General features: G+C 42.9%; 1 protein-coding gene across 2 annotated transcripts; it reads left to right on the forward strand.

Moving 5' to 3' along the window:
- Positions 1–6,427: 6,427 nt before the first annotated feature.
- Positions 6,428–19,529, forward strand: CUNH5orf24 (chromosome unknown C5orf24 homolog). 2 transcript variants are annotated; one of them, XM_061352025.1, is made up of 3 exons: positions 6,428–6,547; positions 14,899–15,328; positions 17,136–19,529. In XM_061352025.1, the coding sequence occupies exons 2-3, from the start codon at positions 14,902–14,904 to the stop codon at positions 17,174–17,176; spliced, it is 468 nt and encodes a 155-aa protein (XP_061208009.1). In that variant the 5' UTR covers positions 6,428–6,547; positions 14,899–14,901; the 3' UTR covers positions 17,177–19,529. The 2 variants fall into 2 exon arrangements, with proteins under 2 accessions (XP_061208009.1, XP_061208008.1); XM_061352024.1 differs by having other exon boundaries at positions 14,899–19,529.
- Positions 19,530–20,260: the final 731 nt, after the last annotated feature.

The following is a 20,260-nucleotide window of genomic DNA, read 5'->3' on the forward strand; positions in this document are numbered from 1 at the left end:
TTTTCTCCTGATCCATAGCGTCTCTCTGGCTGGTTCACACACATTTGCTCCCTGTACAAACGTCCCCCCAAAGTCAGAGAGTCTTGCAGTGATCAGAGAAGAGAATTTTATCCAGAAATACTTGAGGTCTAGTTTTAAGATATTCTTATCCTTGAAACGTCCCATTTTGTCTTTATCATCCAGGTAACAGAAGAACTCGGGGGGGGTTTTGTACAGTGAAATGTTTTGTAGTATGAAAAGACTTTTCCTGATTTTTTCTAAACATCAGAATTACAGGATTTGATTTTTTTTTTCCCCTCATTCTCTGACACAGGAATGAAAGCCTGCTTGGTTTAAAAATAAATCGTCAGGAAAAAAAGGAGGAACCTCTTTTGTAATGATATATGACTTTGTCACTTTTTTATAGTGTTCTTATATAGACATTTAATATGATTATTTCCCCCCAGGGTTGTCATCTTTATTACTGTTAAGACATGGCTTTAAGTAAAAATTAATAATGATATTTATGAGTGAATTCCACAAATATTGACTATCACTGCGGTCAGTAAGCTACTGGGACAGTCAGGACCTTTCTTCTTGAGGTCTTATCCCCATAACCATTAGTATTCATGATGGACACTTACTACTCTTAAGCAATTAACTTTCCTGTCTACTTACCTGGAGCCTAAGTGGTAGCAATTTGAATTGTGTCATTCTAGCAGCTGGAAGACTTTCAAGATGATGATTTTCAAAAGGGCTTTTGTAGAAAGCTTTTCTTACCTGACACGTTGAGAAGGGATGTGTCATTTTAAACCAGCTGTGTATATACTGCTTTAACCGTGGTGAAGACAAATCATACAATCTGCATCATGGCTGTATAAATTCACTTCTCTTTCCAAGCTTCAGGTAATTTAAATGACTCTTTCTGTTTGCATACAACTGTCTGTTACTTGAACGTCAGTGTCTCTTACCTGCAACATAGGAAAGGAATGATTCTATCAACTTAACAGGATGAATTTAGGATAAGACCGCCATAATTTAGCACTTGCCCATGTTAATACAGTGAGTAAAACAAAGAGAACCAGCACATACAGGAGTACTTCTCAATTTAAAAGAAATCTCAAACTAAAGCCCTGTGGTTCCCTTTAAATACATCGGGATTCCTTCCCTTAACAACTGGGGTTTGGTATGCTTCATACAACCTGTTTGTTGAACTGTCTTGACTTCTTGACAGTGTGTCCCCAGAAGAGTGACAGATGTGGGTGTATTTAATGAAGAGCACTCTCAAGTTTGGACAGACTGAGACTTCCTTAAAAACCTTGTTTCAAAATGTTAATATATATATGCTGGTGTCTCCTAAAAAAAGCATGATGGAGACGTTTTTGTGACTTCCAGCTTTGCACTGTTGGATTTCAGAGACGCAATCATGTATAATCTTTCACTTCCGGGGGTTTTTAAATGCAATGTCAATATTCTTATGTTTTTTTTAAATTCCAGCGAAAATAAAAATACTTTCAATGTATGATTTTCAGAAACTGTCTTTCTGAATAGCTCATCTGTTTGCTGCACTTACACTGGAGAGATGTTATAGTCATGAAAAATGTTATATTTAGCTCTTTCCAGAGGTATCCATGGATATAAGTGAGATCTTTATAAACATCACAGTTTGGCTGCTTTCCAGGGAATCTGCCCGAGGCAGATTCCTGTTGCCAGTTGTTGGAAGAGCACAGGAATGCTGTATTTCTTCTTTATTATTATTTTTAATACATGAAAGCACAGCTTGTTTTCTGTTATTTGCCCAAGGTGATGTGCTACCAGCTTTCTAGGTTGCCTTAATGTTTTCAGCGTTTGAGTGATCAGTGGTGGTTTGGGTGGGTAGGTGATACAGATATTTGGTACTGGATCATGAATAAGTTTTTGCTTGTGCCTGTCACAGTAATGTGATGTTGTCATCATGCAGTGGTGATGGCAGGGTGATTGCTGTTCTCAGGGAACAGTTATAGGTAGGTGAAGGTGTGAATCTGGAGGCAGTGATCACTGGAGGCAGCAAAGGGTAGCCCTGGGCCAGCATTTTCCATGGCAGCCTCCACCATAGCCTGAGGTCCAGCCTCAGCAGGTCCACGTCAGTTAGGAAGGAAGTTAGTCTGTGTCAGAAGGACAGATCAAGGTTCTTACTCGCAGCTGTGCTGGCTCTGTTGTTCTCCTTGCAGGCAGCCCTCCAGAGACTCATACAGCAATATTCCTCACCACACTGAAGGTTAAGGACAGCCCCTCTGCTGCAGTGGTTTGTGTATCTGAGCTGATACAGCACAGGAGGCTCCTCTCTACACAAATGAGTGGGTGAAGAGGCAGAGGTTTTGCTCTGTGCCCTAGCCAAGAAAACACGATAGGAGGACCACAGCCAGCGTTCTGAGTGTGGGGGGAAAATCACGGCAAGATGAAAACTGTGCAGTCACAGTTCAGAATTTTATACTACCCCAACCACCCTGCACATCACCGCCACCCTTTGTTCTGTTAAATAGCTTAAGGCCTACACAACCTGTTAGTCTTTTATGCTGTGAAAGTTGTAACCACAATGTAATGAGTAGATCACAGCCCGGCATGTTCTGTAGCTGTTCCCTGCCTTGGCTGCTTGCGATTTTACATGTACAGTTAAAGCAGTGCAGACTATTTACTGTGCATTTGGCTGCTGATTGAATAAAAGATTCTGAGGCTCAGCATGCCATCTGTAGGAACTCTTCTCAAGGCTTCCAAGTGGAAGGCAAAAAAATAATGATTCTTAAGCAAAGCTTTGCTAAAATTCTGAATTGTAATAGCTGAATATAGAACACCAAAGGCTGGATTTGGGATCTTCATAAAGTAAGAAAAATAATGACAGAGTCTCAGGGAGAGTGAGTGCATGTTGGTATTTCAGTCCTTTGGATGTGTTTAGGTTCATAAGAAGCAGTGTTACTTAGTGAAGCTAGTGGCAGGGTTAGAGACAGGTAAGTGTATGTCTGAGGATGGACACTGCGGAGCTTGCAGGATTAGTTTTCCATTTTCTGCCATGGACACTCACTGTCAATGATGTGCTGCTGAACAGCTCTATTAGAACCTTTCCCCAGTCTGCCCACATAGGTGGGTGAGGTGGTGTTGGTGTAAAGTCGACCCTTGCCATGAGCCTCCTTGCAGCGAGTCACTCATGCACAGCCCCTTCGCAGTCTCCTAATGCAGTCTCTGGTCCTGCCTGCGCGCTCTGGCCTCCTCACGTGATGCTCCAGGAATGCACTTTCCTTTGATTATTTTTCTTGACCCAGATCTCTTCCAAATATGGTCTCAGCTTAAACAAGTTGGTGTTCTTGGAGCTCGGGCATTTGCAGAAGAAATCATGGCTTCCAGCTTACTGTGGTTGTAGGGGGGGAGCAGAGGCAGGGAGCGACTTAAGAATGTGAAGATAAAAGGCACACAGCTGGACTCCAGTCCCAAAATGTGCATTTTGCACAATGTTTATACAGTGCTAGGCAGGAAGATTGGTTTTCATCATTTTAGCTACAGTGGAAACAATTGTTTTCAAATAAATGACCATTAAGCTGAGCGATTGCCACCCAAACATCGCTTCTCTGAGACTTCGCATCTGAAACAGGCTTAAATCTTCTGTTGTCAAACAGATACAGAGTTGTCTAGCTGACCAGCATAAGCAGAGGTGAATTAATGAGCATCTCAGAACTAAGTTGTTCTCGTGAGCTAAGGACTTATTAATAACATACTGTGGAGTGAGTGTGTGATTCTTGAAGTTATTTTATACTTTGGCCATTCTGACTATGAAATTCATCATCACAAACATGTTTCATAGAACAATAAATACCACCAGGCAACTGTTGTGAAACTAGCTGCCAAGTAAGGAAAATGTTGTATTTAGTGAAAATCCTTAATCCCAACTAAAACCTGTGTTTCCTCTGCCTGTGCACGTTAGCAAGGAAGTGAATTTGTAGAAATCACCAGCTCCAGTAATCCATAGATGAATGGACAGGAGGTGGTGGCAGTTACAGTACTGAATTCTCCCTGCTTGCTCAGCACGCTGCATAGCTGAGGGCAGTGAGAAGCTCCTGTGCTGGCAGGAGGATGAACTTGTGCTCTTAGGCCCTTCCTCTCCCCTTGAAGATGTGGAGATTGCAGAAAGAGAAGAGAAGAACAGAACTTTGCAGTCCAGCTGTAGAAGGGACAGCATTTCATTGCATCGTTTACCTTACAGATAATGGATGTAATCATTTGCTACTGCCAGTGACAGCAGTCTATAGGGAGCAAAGGAGGAAGCAGATTCACAACCTGAGTAACGGCCATGGTTCAGGCTCTGGGGAGCTTGACTGGTTTATGTTTTGTTTGGGTCCTGTTTTCATTAGCATAGCTGCTACCAGATTCATATTTGAGCACTGTGGGCATGGAACCTTTCACTGCTTCACATTACAGGTTCACTCCTCTACAGTCTGACTGCTTCTGTGTTCTGTTGAGATCATGGTTTCTTCTTGATAAATCGGGAGCGTGAGCATGGCTGGGTTTCCATCCCCTTCCAGTCTAAGATATTAAAACATGATAACCAAGAAGGTATCAAACTCAACCACTTTTGGTTGGGGGCAGCATTTCCAACCAAGAGTTAAAACCAGCAGAAAGGAGAGGTTTGTAAATAAAGTGAATCATTTGCTAAATTAAGCTAAATAAATGCTGCTTTCCCCTGCTGCTTTCTTACATTGCAAGTGAGGATTCCTGCATGCATTAGGGAGCACTGGCAGAAAAAACACAAACCATCGTCTTGGCAGGATGTTTCACAGCAATTTTTGGCCTGAGGAGCTCCAAGTATTGTAGCAATGGAATACCCGAGGGTTGGAGTACAGCAGTCAGCTCCCCAAACAACAGCAGGAGAGGGAAGTACTTAGAAAAACAGAATTAGCCCTTTGTAAAAGCTGCAGGTTCTTCTTTTTGCCTGCACTTTTCTGATTTTATTTCCTAAGACCTCATCTGAATAACGCAGAACAGCTTCCAGACCCTTTCATATGTCATTTTGATACACGGATAGACTCCACAACTTGTTAAAAGTTGTAAAGTAGGTATGCTTCTATTCAGCGCTGAGGCGCATGGGGGATTGCTCCTCCAAAGGCATGCGCACCTTTTCTTTGCCACTCAGTTTGCTTATATTACCTGTAATGATTACCTGAACATGAGATTACTTCAGGCCTAATACATATGTAAAACCTATTCCCATCTAGTATTATAATTAGTTTTCTGGCATGTGTCCCATCGATGTGCTTGCGCAGTGCCTCCTGGTGGTCATCGTTAGGGGGTCGTGAGGATGAAGGCCTGTAGTTCCTCTTCATCACCACGAGTCACCTCTTGCTTTCATGCAGACTCCATAGGGTTTTGGCTCCTAGCCAAACCTCAGGTTCGGTACAAGCCAGTTTTAGGTATCTTAAAGCAGAAACTTGTTGAGTTTGCAAATTTTGTTACTCTGGCTATCTTTTGTTCCTTTTCTTTCTATGGATACTGTTTAAACAAGAATGTCTTCAATGTTCCTCACACAAGTTACAAATCTTACCTACTACAATGCTGCCTGCCACCTGTGACTCCTGCAATTCTGTTTCACCATTCTAGCAACTTTGACTCCTACGGTTCTGCTTCACCAAGCACAGTGACTGCTTCAGCAAGCAGGCACAATGTGAACCCTTTATTCCCGGGTATCAATTTAAGGCCTTCCATGCTTTCCAGTGGGCAGGAAGGGCTGGATGAATATGGAAAGGCACTGATGCAGTTGTGGTCATTAACAAACAGGCTCATGGAAATAATCGAAGCAGCAACTTTATACCTGCTTAAAGGTATAAAGCCTTGTTTATAGTGAAGTGCTACTGCAGTATTGAACTCTCTAGACATAGATGGATGAAACGGCGAAGTATTTGATAATCGACAATAAATACCTTTAGTGCATTGTAACGTGTACTTTTGGGATGTAAAGTACCACACTCCTCCATCCATATCAAAGTAATGGGAACACCACAAATCCTGAGTCAGCTTCCATGAACATGCTTAAGCATTTATAGTATTTGGACGGCGCTTGGAGCAACCTGCTCTAGTGGAAGGTGTCCCTGCCTGTGACACAGGCTTGGAGCTGGATCAGCTTAAAGTTCTGTGATTCTATGATTCACTTCACCATACAGTAAATCAGCGCCAGGTGCAAAGAAGAATGTGAATAACGGAGAGGAACTGCAAAGGCAGCTCAATGCAAGCGCTCCCCTGCCCTGTCACAGAGGCGATGGCGACCTCTCTCCTCAGCCTCCCTCCGGCGCGACAAAATGGCGGTCGGTTCCTCACGGTGAGCGCCTCAGAGGCGGGAGGAGCCCCCCGCCGGCCCGGCCCCGCCCCGCGCACGCTCGCAGCGCGCCCCCGCGGCGCGGCCCCGCTCGGGAGCGCGCCCCGCCCGCCCTCCCGCCCGCGCCCGCCGCAGCGCCGCTCCCTGCAGCTGCCCGGCGGGGTGTGGGGGAGGCGGCCGCTCGCTCCCGCCCGCCCGCCGCCGCCGCCCCGCAGGCCGCCCCGATCCCCTCAGGTAGGTGCGGACCGGGCCTGCGTCCCCCGGACCCTTCTCCGCGGGGTGGGAGGCGGCGGCAGGGCAAGATGGAGACGCGGCTGGCGGGGGAGGGGAGCCGAGAGGGTTAGCTCCATTCCGCTCCCTTCCTCTCCGCCGCCGGCCGAGTCCGGCCCCGCCGCTGAGAGTGATTCCTCGGTCTCCATAGGGGGGGGGCCCGGCCTGCGCGCCCCACGGGAGTGGAGCTGCGCCATCGCCGCCCCGTCCCTCTGTCCCCCGCCCGGCGGGAGGGAGCCGGGCCGTGCCCTGCGCCGGAGCGGGGCTTTGAGCCGGGGCCTGTTTCCTGTTGCCCGCACAAGGCAGGTGACAACGGGAGGCGAGCCCCCGGTGACCCACCGCCGGCCGTTGTGGGGCTGTGCCGCCCCTTTGTCCCCTCAGCTGGCCCTTGGCCTCCGCAGGTGGAGCCGGGGCCTCCCGCTGCTCCCCAGCGGGGCCTCGCCGTGCTCGGGAATTGTTAATTCCCCCCAGCACCCATGGCTCTCGTGGTGGGGATGGTGTGTGTGTGTGTGCAGTGCTTGTACTTGGAGCGTGTTTCCGTTAGTGTGTGCGATTGTAACGCATAAATACAGTCCAGGGGTGTATTACCTTGCCATAGCTAAGTAATGCCTCCATTCACTTGCGTGTCAGGGTGTCTGGATACCCGGCGGTGTGTTCCTTCTGTGTTTGCGTTCCAGAGTAATCCCTCTGAGTGGTGTATGTGCTTGCACGTAGTTACTGAGAGTTTACTACACCCTTATTTGTGCATAGTCCTTTTGGGGTAATTAATTAGTGAGTAGTCGCACCTTTACTTCGTGTGCATTTCTGTCTGGGTATCTGTCTGGAAAAAAAGTGGTAGTTATGCTGATCCATGTGCTTATTTTTGTGCAATGAAAGAGTTGGAGTAACAGTTGGTTAATACAGTTCTTAAGTTATGGTTTATCTCTATTTCAGATACCGCAGTTGCTCTTTGTAATCTCTGTCTGTATCCTTCAGGTTTTGGATAAAACCTTAAACAGAAAAGTCCCGTGTGTTTGTCCATTGACCGTTGTTGAACAGATTCAGGACTTTGCCTTTCTGCATTCTCACATAAGTGTGCTGCAGTGGTGGTGTTTGGGTGTGCCGAAAGGTGCCCGGAGCCTTTTGCACTAAGTCCTGTGGAAGCGCACATCAGGCAGATGTTTGATCCATCTCTTAAGCTCCCAAATCCTTTAGTGGAAAGAGGCTAGGGAAGGAGGAGAGGGTAGGTGAGAACACCCACTGAGATGAATGAGCACCTTGTATCTCTCCGAGCTATTGTTCCAGGCTGCATCAGGTCTGTTCCCTGGGGAGAGGAGCAGGTGGGCAAGAACACCCACTGAGATGAACAAGCATCTCCAGCTCCTCAAAGCTGTTGTTGTGGTCTGCTCCTGATTAGCTGGGAATAGCTCCTCGATGTGAATGGACAATTCACAAACACTAACAATCCTCTCTTTATAAAGATCTCTACCTGCTCCATCATTCATATGCATATGTAGATTGCCTTGAAGTTTGGTAATGAGAGAACCGCAGACGAATCAGGGTGCAGTTTCACCACCTCACTCCTCTAAGCCAGTCTATCTGGCCTGCTGGCTGCCTTCATTCTGTGCTGCCCGATGTGGGAGTTCCCCCCCCCCCCCCCTTCTATTCCCTGTGGTGTGTTTGGGGCTTGTTACACCCTTCATTCAAGTCTTCTAAGTCCATTAAGTTGTCAAAGTCAGCTTTGTGAAGTCTGGTTAGCTTTTTTAAGTAACTGGAACCAGGGGGGAGTGGATCAGTGGCAGCCAGTGGGGAACATGGCTTAGGCTGACCTGGGAGCTCAGTCTTTCTGTATGCTCCTAATGGAAATTTGTTTCTGTTCCTCTCTTGCCTCACTGCCAGCCAACTGGTCCTTTTGCTTTCCTGCTGGATTGGTTTTCACCTGGGTCAGAGCCCTCGTGTTGGTTTGTCCTGCTTTTGCACAATAGTGTTGGCACAAGGAGTGAGAATATGGGAGAAGAGGAAAGGGCAAGATTGTCCTGTTCAGAAAAAATGCACATTCAGAGTGGTTTCTATTGATTATGAAACCAACCTGTCAGTTGTGTCAGTGTAACTGGAGGTGTGCACTTAATTAAACCATTGATGTGATCTTCCTTAATTCTTGTGAAGCTGTCAACCTTTTCAAGTGTCTTGTTTCTCATCACGTGTTTATATGATCTTAACTTTGGGGTGGGAGAAGTCAGCTGATGTTCTTGCTGATGTTAACATCTAATGAAACTCTGCCCTTAGATATGACTTACTTGGTTTTTAAGGTCAGAAAGCCTAACAATTACTTGCTTGCCTGTTTTTTCAATCAAATAATGAATGATGCCTAAAAGTTCTCAGTTTACTTGACACTTAGCCTACCTGGTGCCTGACAACATCTAAACTTTGTGGGAGCAGCACTGATCTTTATCTTTAATACAAAGCTGGTGGTTAGGCTTTGGAGAACAAGGGCATCTGAGTCAAAAGACTTGAACTCCCAAAGGCACAGAGATGCAGCCAGGTTACAGCTCTCTGGTAAGGACCAGGAAGCACAGCCCCACTAGAAGGAAAGGCTCCCCTTCTGCCTGGCACATCTTGGGAGAAGAGGAATTTGAAGGGGTGGGTGTATCGTCTCCAAATAACTCTTCAGTTAACTTCGGTCATGTAAGAAAGTGACCCTGGGTCACAGGGAAGGATTGTACTTGTAAGTTCTTGTGTTGCTTGGGGAACTCTTAATTTCTTAGTCTTTTTTTTGCACTAAGAATAACTGAGAAAGAAACTTCTCAAAATCATGTTATCTGTTTAGTTTGCAGTCTCATGTTGTCATGTGGTAGCTCTAGTGAGTCACTGCTGTAAAGAAATTGTGTGCGTTTTGGCTGGTTTTAGTGTATTTTACCTAGTGTCAAGTGAAAATATGCAATCAGCTGTGGAAGGTGCTTCATAAGCATGGTTTGGTGAAAGGGGTTATCCAGCTTCAGAAGTAGATCAGGTTCCAAATGCAGGGTCAGGTGTTAGAGTGGATGTGCTACTGATAGCATTTCATACTTGGTGTTTTTAAAGTGTTTACATTTATGGGAATACACATGGTAAGGTGCAACATTGTGAAAATGAGCAGTTAGAGGTTTTTAAGACTTGGGGAAGGCCCTACTTTAGCAAGAGTTAAGGTGTAGAAAAGAAGCTGACAGTGAAAGGGAAACTTGAAGAACATTTAAACTGATAAAATTCATTCTTTTAACTGAGGGGTGAAAGTGTTTCTTACACCCTCTATCCTTAAGAGGGAAAAGCAGAACTGATACCACAGTCTTGAAAGGGAAAATATCCCTCCTCCTGCTGCTGCTTAAACTCTCCTCTCTGCAAAGTAAAGGAGCCCTTTGGTATTCTGCAGGGCATGCAGCCCCTGCATGTGGCACGTGGCACAGAGCGTTTTTTATGCAGCTGCATTCTGAACAGAGCTGCTCCTGTGCTCCGCTCCAGCCGCTTTACTTGGTAGAAGTGACGTGCAGAGTACTAGTGCAGAAATAATACTTGTAGCTGCTTGTGGTTTAGGTAGTATGTCATGTGCTTTCTGTGTGGTGGATGATGATGAAAATGTGCTGCTGCGGCCTCCTACAGCTCCATCGATTCTGTTGGGAGTACTGTGGGCTCGGTGGAGCAGGCCTTCAGAAAATGAGTGGGCTTTTATGCACAAACCCTCATTGAAAGAAAATTGTCCCCGTTGGTGTTAGGAGTGTACTTTTCCTGATATTCATAATTTGGAGAGCTGTAATATAGACGTACTTCCATCTTTGTTCAGTTTTGCCCTGATTCAGGGTGCTTTAACGTCAGAAGCATTGTCGACTCAGGGTTGTTGTGGGGCTGACCAGGTTGTAGTTTGAGCAAGCAGGTTGGGGTGGGTGAGATCAGAGCAGTTGCCTGCTGCTTATGTGGGAACTGAGTATTCTGCTTGATGGAGGTTTTTATGACATGTGATTTGTGTAGCTTTGATCTTAAAATATTTTGTAGTGTACAAGACATGAACAGGGGGTTTCTGCAGAGTTTCAAGCTTAGAGAGAAATGGAACATACCATAGCACAAGCTTTAGTAGCTGTAAGCTAGAACTGTGTAGTGTGTTAACCTGTGTTCAGGGCTACAAGGATGCACTCTGTCCATCCAAAACCTGTAATATTACTGGAATTAGGTGGAATTACTTCAGTTTTGTGGTGCGTCTGTATTGCCTATAATATGGCTTCTGTTTCATCTCCTCGCAGAATAAAGCAAACCATATACCAAGCTTGACTGTGAAGTACAAAAAAAAGCAGCCTCATGTGTTGTGTATTGACCGACCAGTAGGCCTGGCTGTCATCTGAGTAAAACAAAACCTGACTCACTTTGCTAGTGCTGCAGCAGGTGAACTTTGCAGTTGCAGCTGTGCTTTAAAAGGAGGGCTCCTCACCAGGTCCAGAAATGCCCCTGCAGCAAAGCTTTGTGGGTCTCCGATGGATGGATTGATCTGTTTGTTTCTTTATTTCTAGCAGTGGTGAAGCTTCTGTGCTTTGTTACACATAAAGCTCTAATGCTGTCTCTCTTTTCTCAAAGCTAGCTTATCCAGTTCTCTCCTCCCTTCCCTAGCATTTGTATAGAAATAAAATACCAGAGGAAAAAGGATCCATACAGAAAATCCTCTACAGCCAGTTCCCAGTAAAAACCTGTTTGAAATGCAACTAAATGTTACCTCAAGGCCTCATCTTAACTATTTATTTACACAGAGACATTCAACCAGTCAGTTGAATCCGTTTAAAAACTGATTTAAGTAAACTGTTACAAATACCTTTCACAAGTTTAAACCAAATAAGTTCTATTTTGCTGGAAACTTTTGTGGCTGGTTTTGTTTAAGGTGGCTTGCACACAAGCATGTGTGTGTTTAGCTATACAGTTTAGCTAGTGTTATTTTTAAATTGGCATAGCTTGCATTTTATACCAGTTCTGATTTATCCCGTTTATCTCCCTGCCAAGAAACCTGCTTCCACTCTACAGACGGACTCATTACATTCTTTTATTCCCTGCTGTAATGTGAATGAAGTAAAATTATGCTGGAGATGTCCATGTTAGGGGAATTAAGCTCAATTACAGATTTCCTTTTTAAAACTTAGGAAAAAAAGTCTTCAAGCTCCCCGTGACCCAGCAGAGCGCACTTCCAGCCTGGAAAAGCCAGCCATGTGCTGAGCTGCATCCCCAGAGCATGAGCAGCAGGTCGAGGGAGGGGATTCTGCCCCTCTACTGCACTCTGGGGAGACCCCCACACCTGCAGTCCTGCGTCCTGACTCTGGGGGCAACCACAAGAGGGACATGCTGAATGGTGGACCTGGCAGTGCTGGGGTAAAGGTTGGACTTGATGATCTTAAAGGTCTTTTCCAACCTGGTTAATTCTATGATTCTATGATAACCAAAACCCACAGAAAACAAACCTTGGCTTCTACTTGAAATTTTCATGGTTTGATGAAAGCCAGTGCAAGGTGAGGGGAGAAAGCAGAACAGAAAAAGCTCATTGGCAGTTTTCCACCAAGATGGTGGGGCTTTTATACTTCCTCATGTAAGAAATTTGAAACAGTTACTGATTTGTTTGTCTTTCTTCTCTCATCAGTTACAGTGATGCTGGCTGTGGCCAGATGGAAGGTAAACAAGCATCAGTCAGGTTTTTTATGTGAAGTTAGAACTCTCAGGGATATTACAGTAGACACAAAACACATGCAAGTGGTGATGAGGCTCCAATGTTTGGCTGTTACAGCAGGGTATACTCACTGTCAAGGAGTCCCTGCGATGGTTCTCCCCAGGAAAGATGGATGGGGTCTGTAGGAAAAATCCCCCTGGGTTGAGGAAAAAAAAAAGCGGAGAATAAGAATGTAACATAGGCAGGAATGAGTCTGAGCAGTGCTCGGTCTCTTGAGAAATGCCAGGGGCCCCCACATAATTCAGTGCCTTTTCCCTGCTCTGATGTGTTCCCCGGATACCAGGCAGCTGAACTGATCCTTCTTTGTGGCAGTCGAGCTCCGGGCGGCTTTTTGGGGCTGAAGCCAGTGTTTAAAGGGAGTACTCAGACAAGAATGCTGGTAACTGCTCCAAGTGTCCTCCAGTGTATTAGCAAACAGATGAATAGCCTTTCAGAGCTGCTGGGCTTACTCTCTCGGCAGCAGAAGTGCATTATCAGAACCAGTATGTTTGCAGTTACGCATCCTCAAAAATCTCAGCTATTTTTTTTGTGGGCCTTATTTTAGCGGGGTTAAAGGAAGGTAACATTTTTTTGACTGCTAATTGTAGAAAATCTGACGTTTCCTTCTTTGTGCTGCACAGAAAAGTCTGTCTGGTCTCCTGACCTGTAGCTTGCTTCCTTTGTGCTTTGTTAACCACAGGCCTGCTAATTATTCTTAGCTGTTCTGTTTCCTACTCAGCGTTTGCAGTTAAGTGTGGTTTCATGTTTGTTCCACTGTACCCCATGCATCACACCAGAACTGTCCATTTGGATAATCTCTGCTAGAACCATCTAATACTTAAGCTATATAACTATCATAATTTCACTATCTGACATCAAACCATATTCATATGTTTGCCCAGGAGTAATGCATACACTGTAATGAGCGTTTGACAAGCCAAGGTAAATTGGGTGTTACAGCAGGGAATGTATCCATCGTAATCAGAAGAAAAGGGCACAGGGATTTATTCCTGGGTAAATAGACTGTCTGTGCTGCCTGCTTTCTGTCTGGGAAGAGACATTCATAACTGCCAAATAAATTCAATAATCAGTGGCAGAGTTTAAATTGGGCCATTCTAGGTGATATTCCAGAGCCACTGCATGGAAAATGCAACAAATCTTCCAGACCTTTTCTACTAGAGAAATTTATCACAGGAAGAAGTATTTGGTGCCCTCAGCATGACTGTAGGGTGCACAAATACTCTGATGTGCCAGATATTGATTGGCTTCATCTTCTCTATAGCATGGCTAAATATTATCTTAAACTGAATATTTTCAGCCTATTTAACTTGTAGAACCAGTATAGTTGAATAGGTGAAAATACTGCCGTGTTGTTCCTTGAGTGTTTTGCTGGCTTCATACAGTATTTCCCCTGTTAAGAAATCTGATCTGTGCAGTTGGCATTCAGAAGCATTAATACTAAAATGTTCTAGAATACCAGTAATATTGTTAATTGTTGTGATTCTACCCCAGTACATGTGCTACAAGGATTTGATACGATGGGCATAAGCAGAGACAGTTTACTTAGAAATAGTTCACAGAATCATAGGCAGGGACACCTTCCATTACAGCAACTTGCTCCAAGCCCTGTCCAGCCTGGCCTTGAACACTGCTGGGGATGGGGCAGCCACAGCTTCTCTGAGCACCCTCTGCCAGTGCTTCAGCACCCTCAGTTGCTTGTAATTATGACTGTGATGGTTCATGGTTTCTAGCAGCTGGATGTCACTTCATCCGTTGGAACTGGGGTTAACCTGTGGTAACATGGTGAGAGTCAGCCTTCTGCTGTCCTGAAGACAGGGCTTCGATTCTTGTTGAAACAAATAAACCTCTGTAAGCAGAGCACAGCTCAAGTCAGTTTTGTGTTGTTACCTCGGAGCTGGCATTACCAGCAGTTTGTACCTTCCCTTCTAACTAGGACAGCGGTGGCATTTCTGCAGTCCAGCATCTTGTACTTCATAATAGAGTCATTTCATCCCTCAGCTGTCCAACTGTGACATCATAGTCTTTGCTGAATGCCGTACCTATTTCTTTCTTTCTTATCAGTTGTGACAAGAAATGACAAAACTGATCAGTGTTTTATTAATCTGCTGTAAGAAAAAAAAAAGGTCCTTAGAAGCCTTTGTATACATAATCAAGACAGTGACACCATACTTTTCCTTGGCTCACAGGTGGTAGATTATTCTTACAAATAGAATGGTTAGAATTTAGACGAGATTCAGTTAGAAAGGTTTTAAAACCATAGTTGGTGACTGAATGTTGTGTATCTTGGCGAAATGCTCTTGTCCACTTCCTTAACATACTACTTCTTTATCTGTCTGAATAGTATGTGGTTTAAATTGTCTTTTGTAACATATGTAAAGGTTATATATATCAATCAATATATATAATATGTATATGCAAAACCTCAAGTGAAAGCTTAATAAAACTCTTTAAAAAGTAACTTACTGACATCAATACTGTTTACTATAAAAGACAAAGTAGTTTGGACTAATTTTAAGAACTAGAGGTAGCTTTTGAAAGATTCTCACTTGTGGTACTCTGCAGTGTTGTTACATACTGATATCTGTTTGTCTCTCTTATTTTTCGGTAGAAAATGATGCACCCTGTTGCCAGCAGTAATCCAGCTTTCTGTGGGACCGGCAAGAGTTCTTGCCTTAACGAAGACAATGTGAGATCTGCCGATCAGTTTGACTTGTATGCCACGCAGCAAAGTAAATACAGCCACGCAGTCAGCCACAAACCCATTGCATGCCAGAGACAAGATGCGTTGAACGAGTCGCACTTGCAGACCACGAGTGGCAGGAATATAGAGACAAAAGATGAACTAAAGAAAAAGAAAAACCTCAACCGATCTGGGAAACGTGGAAGGCCATCAGGGACCACAAAATCAGCAGGGTACCGAACCAGCACAGGTCGACCCCTCGGGACCACCAAAGCAGCTGGATTTAAGACAAGTCCAGGCAGACCCTTGGGTACAACTAAAGCAGCAGGATACAAAGTCAGCCCAGGCAGACCTCCAGGTAGCATTAAAGCTCTATCACGGCTTGCAAATCTAAGTTATACTTGTGGCAGTGCAGCTTTTCCTTATCCTATGGTGCATAACAGAGGAGTACATGCTGCTGGGGAGACTAGCAGCAAAATCAAACAGCCTAATGAATGAAAGGAGGGAATTAGGAACTCCTTACTAATCCGCTTTACTCTGAATTTTGGCATGTTTCTTGCATTTGGTTGTAGTGTTTGCCTGAGTTTCTAGCTTTTATTTTTATTCGGATAATGCCATAGCCTGCGGGTGCAATTCAGTAACTAAAAGTAATGTTGAGAAGGCACTGGCTTAAAGGGGGGTTTGTGGGTTTTAAATGATAATTTCTAAGAAAGTCTGAAGTGATGCATTATGACTTGGTGTCAATACTTAAGTAATGTCGTGTCCCTAGTTTTACATTTAATTTCTGGAAAATCTAATTGTGTGGTTATGCATTAAATAAGTGAAATAAGGAGGACAGAATTGGCTCGCTCTTGGATCATGATGTGGCCTATCCCATAACAGGGAACTTAGCCAGATGAGTTCTGACTTGATAAGAAAACCTGTTGAAGAAAGTAGCAAGCTGCATTTTCCACTTGTGCAGGAGCTTCTACAGACCTCAAATAGACACTTAAAAACTTAAACAAACAAACAAAACCCCAACCTGTTTTTAAAGTGCTCAGTTCAGGTGGCTTTTGTTTTTGGAGCTGCAGGAAACTGAGCATTGGTACAGGACATTCACAAGCCTCATTAATACAAGCTCATTTGCCTTTAGGAAATAGCTGTTCCTTTAGTTCTGCTGGTACGGGATTCTGCTGTGTCGTTTTGAAATGCCTAATAGTACCTATACCAAACCACAGATAATCCTTTGAAAACCGAAGTATTTTCTAAGACATTAAGTACTGTTCATTCTAGTTACACACTTGATCAATATTAAATAGTATGTTCTTAAATCTGTAAATAGCTACTTACACTGGGTTTTGCCTTTAAAATCTGTGCTTAGGTGGCAACAGTTTAATAGCTTTTAAAGTATTAACCTATAATGTTTACAAATACAAACACTGACAAAAGTGTTTTAAATAGGCACTGTTGCCAAGTTTTCAGACTTCCTTTTGCCAGATGTTCCTGGAAATAGTTATTTTGTTGTTTGTCACTTCTATTTAAGTTATGGAAGCTTATATATCTACCAAAGGACACCATTTTCATGGTTTATAAAAGCAAACTCTATAGCTGATGCAAACAGGATGCAGTTTACTGCACTGCTAGACCCCAGTTAGAAAGTAATCCATCTATGCATGCAAGCTGAAAAAAGTTGTTCTTGGTTAGCTATAAATAACCTTTCTTGTCTCAGACTAAACCCTTCTCTCCATCCAAAAGAAATGTTCCATTTTTCAACTGGGTGCGTTTGATTTTTAAGTGTGAGAGAGTGTGTGTGCGTAAAATGCCTTATAGACATCAGAAAATCACTCCTCAATGTTGCAGCTTGTTTGTGCTACATTTATTTTACTGGAATTAAAGCTTTTCCTTTCTTTCTTCCATCCAGGAAGAAAGTTTACATTTAAGTTGTTTCCATATATAATATGCTATTATTTGTAGCTTAAAATATCTGGGGAGGGGGTATATATATAAAGACATTGCAGATTTGGGGGAGCATAAGAGGTTGTGTGAATTGAGCCTGTGCTGAATGGTGCTAGTATTTTTTGTTAACATAAATGCTATTCTGGCCTGCTGTCATTTTGATGAGACCTCTTGCTTTCAGTGATGACAACTTACGAAACAGATGTCATGTTTCATACCTTTTTTGTCAGGAAAAAAGCAGCAAGCCTTCAGGTGTTCCAGTGATGCCTAACACATATTGAGCTGGACTTTATGCTGTACTTTACAATAGGTGTGTTGAATTGTTTTGGGGGAACTGTGTATGCACTGGCAACTAAGACAATGAACCTCAACTGTACTGGATGGCTCCTTAGGCGATAGAGGAACTAATGGCAGCTAAACTGCTACTAAAAGGTAGAGTTTCTTCATGCTGAAGCTATGAAATCCAATTATACGTTCTGTTCCTCACCAAACTCTGAAGTCTGAAACTTAGCAGTCTTTCTCAGAACGTTGTAACTTCTGACACATGCAAAATGCTAACGTGAGTTAACCCTCAGGATCTGTGTTGTATTGGCTGGTTTTAATCAGATGATTTTTCCCCAAAAGACTGCTCTAAGTTCTTTGCTGAGCTCAGCTGGGAAAGCAGTTCCTCTTCAGCTGAAGTAGTAACGCAGGAGCGTCCCACCTCACTGGCAAGGAGCAAGTTGCATGTCACCACTGTACCTTGGAGAAACTCCACTTCTTACCTCCTCCTGTTGATCCTGTTGCTCCTGTTTGTTTCTCACTCGTGCATCTTCTCAATGGTGCTGTGCTGTGTGTCAGGAGATAACGCTGATGTGTTGCTGTTCTGCTAGTATAATGAATTCTGTATTCGAGTATGCTGATGAAATAATGAAATCAGCTAAGCAATTCCTGTTCATTACAGTGTTTATTAATTATATCAGATGGAATATAATCCCAGTAAAAAGCAATTAATGTTACCAATCATGGAATGATGAGCATAAAGTAGAAAAGTGTTCAGAGAGCCTGTAATGGGCTCCTTGGCACTCTGGATTTAGCCAGGAGACCCAGAAGGGCACTGCTGGGCATTTCTAAATTCCAGTTGATTTTCTGTCTGGCTATAGCTTCCTGGTGCCATGCAGTGAGGAGAAGGAAAATGAAGTTACAGAGGTTCAAAGTGAACCAGAAATGGAATTTTCAAATACTTCCGCTTTTCCTGAGTATAATCTGCAGAATACATTGTGCTTTTTTCAACACTTCTTTCCATGAGAAACACTGAAACAGCATGTTAATGGCTAAATTTTATTAGTACCAATGGGAAAACTGGCCTTTTTCCCCCATAGGATGAAAACATACTTGTAAGGTTAAATTGCTTATTTTATATTATCTCTCATAATTCAGCTATTGGTAAGCTAGGATCACTGTTGTGTGTTAACACTGTTCAGAAGATCTCTATGTCAAGTTTGGGTTTTAAGAATTCCTTTTAATTATCATGTTTTTAACATCTTATTTATACATCAATGAAATGTATTAGCTTGCTATTATTCCTTCATGATGCTATAAGAGTTCACTGTTTAATATACATATAGTAACTACTATTCAGTTTCTGATTAAATTTACTTAAACTTTAAAACCAAATAATTTTGCTACTATAAAGTCTTGCACTGGACATATTCAAGATGCTCGCACCGTATTTTGGCAGAAGAAAAAGGAGACACCATCAGAAGTGCTGACTAGCAAAGAGTATCTTTAAAGTTAGCAGTTAGCTTTGTCATGTTCTTGTATCTTGGATTTAGTTGAAATGAATCAAAAGGGGGGTTGGAACTCGATGATCTTAAAGTCATTTCCAACCCAAACCGTTCTATATATCAAGAGCCATTAAAGATCTCTGTTCTGAATGAAAGCTCATTGAGTTCAGTCAGGACAAACCCAAGCCTTGTCAGTGAAAAGCAATGTGTCTGTGAAAAGAATTACTTGGAACTACAATACACAGAGTAATTCAGATGAGAACTGAACTCCCTCCCCCACGTTTGAAGAGCTTTAAAAGGCAGAGCAATGTGAAGTCATTTGTCTGATGGTTTCATTAGCTGTGACTCTGCTGTCTTTGTTATATGTATAATAATGTTTCACGCTTAAGAGTTGGCAGTTAAAACAGCTGATAACAATCATAAATACTTTAAACTGCAGACTTCATTTCTGACCACAAAAAAAGTTTATTCTTCTCTATTTTAATGCATATATTTTAACACTGCTTAAATATATTTATGATGTTAGTAGAGATTAGACCTTTCTCCTTGTGATTTTTTTTTTCTTCCAAATAGAAACACCTGTATTCTAAAATTTGAACCACTTTCTGATACTTTAATCTTTCATCATTTGCTTTTCCACAGGTTTACTTTGGGGGAAGCAGTAATCAAATAACTAGTATTGGCACCCCATCCTCTGCTGTAAAAAGCCTGATTAGATACTGTGTATGTTTTTATGTCCATGAACTTGAGCTACTCGTGTGCAATTATGTGTATGGGAATGGAGTAGTGTTCATGATCTGTATTTACATCATCATATGGATGTATATTTATTAATAAAGTTAATACTTTAAAACCTAAGTGGTTTTTCCCTGGGTTTTTCTTTTCAGTACCTTTTAAATCCTGCATGAAGATGTCTCTTGGATATGGAAGTGTGTTTGTTCTCCTGACATCTCAGTCAGAGATAAGTGACTCAAACTGGCACTGAAATGTTTTGGGGTACCTTGTCCACATTTCACTTCAAACCCTTAGATTAGGGTTAGGGTTTGTCTGCTGCCTCTCAAAGTGTAACTGACACTGATGGACTGTGTTCATGCCTGTGTGGACTTCAGAATGCACACAGGGCTGGTGAGAGTTGAGAGGTCACTGTGTTGGGTGATTGGATAAATGGAATTAAATTGACATTTCAATTAAATAAGCCCACCCTTTCAGTATACTTTGCTTTCTGAATTCCAGCATGAGAGGTGTAGTGCTTCCTACAGGCAAGTCCTGTAGGTTTGAATTAAGGCAGAAAGCCTGAATGAATTGCAAGGTATCAAAAAATAGGGGAATATTGGTTATTTTAATGAATTGAAAATACTGCTACAGTAACATAATTGTTCTTACCCTTCCACTCAAATACGAGAAGAGGGCAGGAAAGGAGTTACATATAAATAGTAAGCTGCTAACTTCTTTTTTCCTCTGTTGCACATGGAAATCAATTTGTAATGCTCATAAACTACACTTTCACGGAATGGTGCTCCTTGTTCTTTATTCTGTGATGAATGAGATCTATTTATCTCTGTATTCCGGCAATATTCCAGTTTTCCTTT

This window comes from Neopsephotus bourkii, unplaced genomic scaffold (assembly GCF_033783945.1).
Source record: "Neopsephotus bourkii isolate Nb327-2 ecotype Australia unplaced genomic scaffold, CSIRO-AGI_Nbou_v1 NB_620, whole genome shotgun sequence".
Classification (NCBI taxonomy): domain Eukaryota; kingdom Metazoa; phylum Chordata; class Aves; order Psittaciformes; family Psittacidae; genus Neopsephotus; species Neopsephotus bourkii.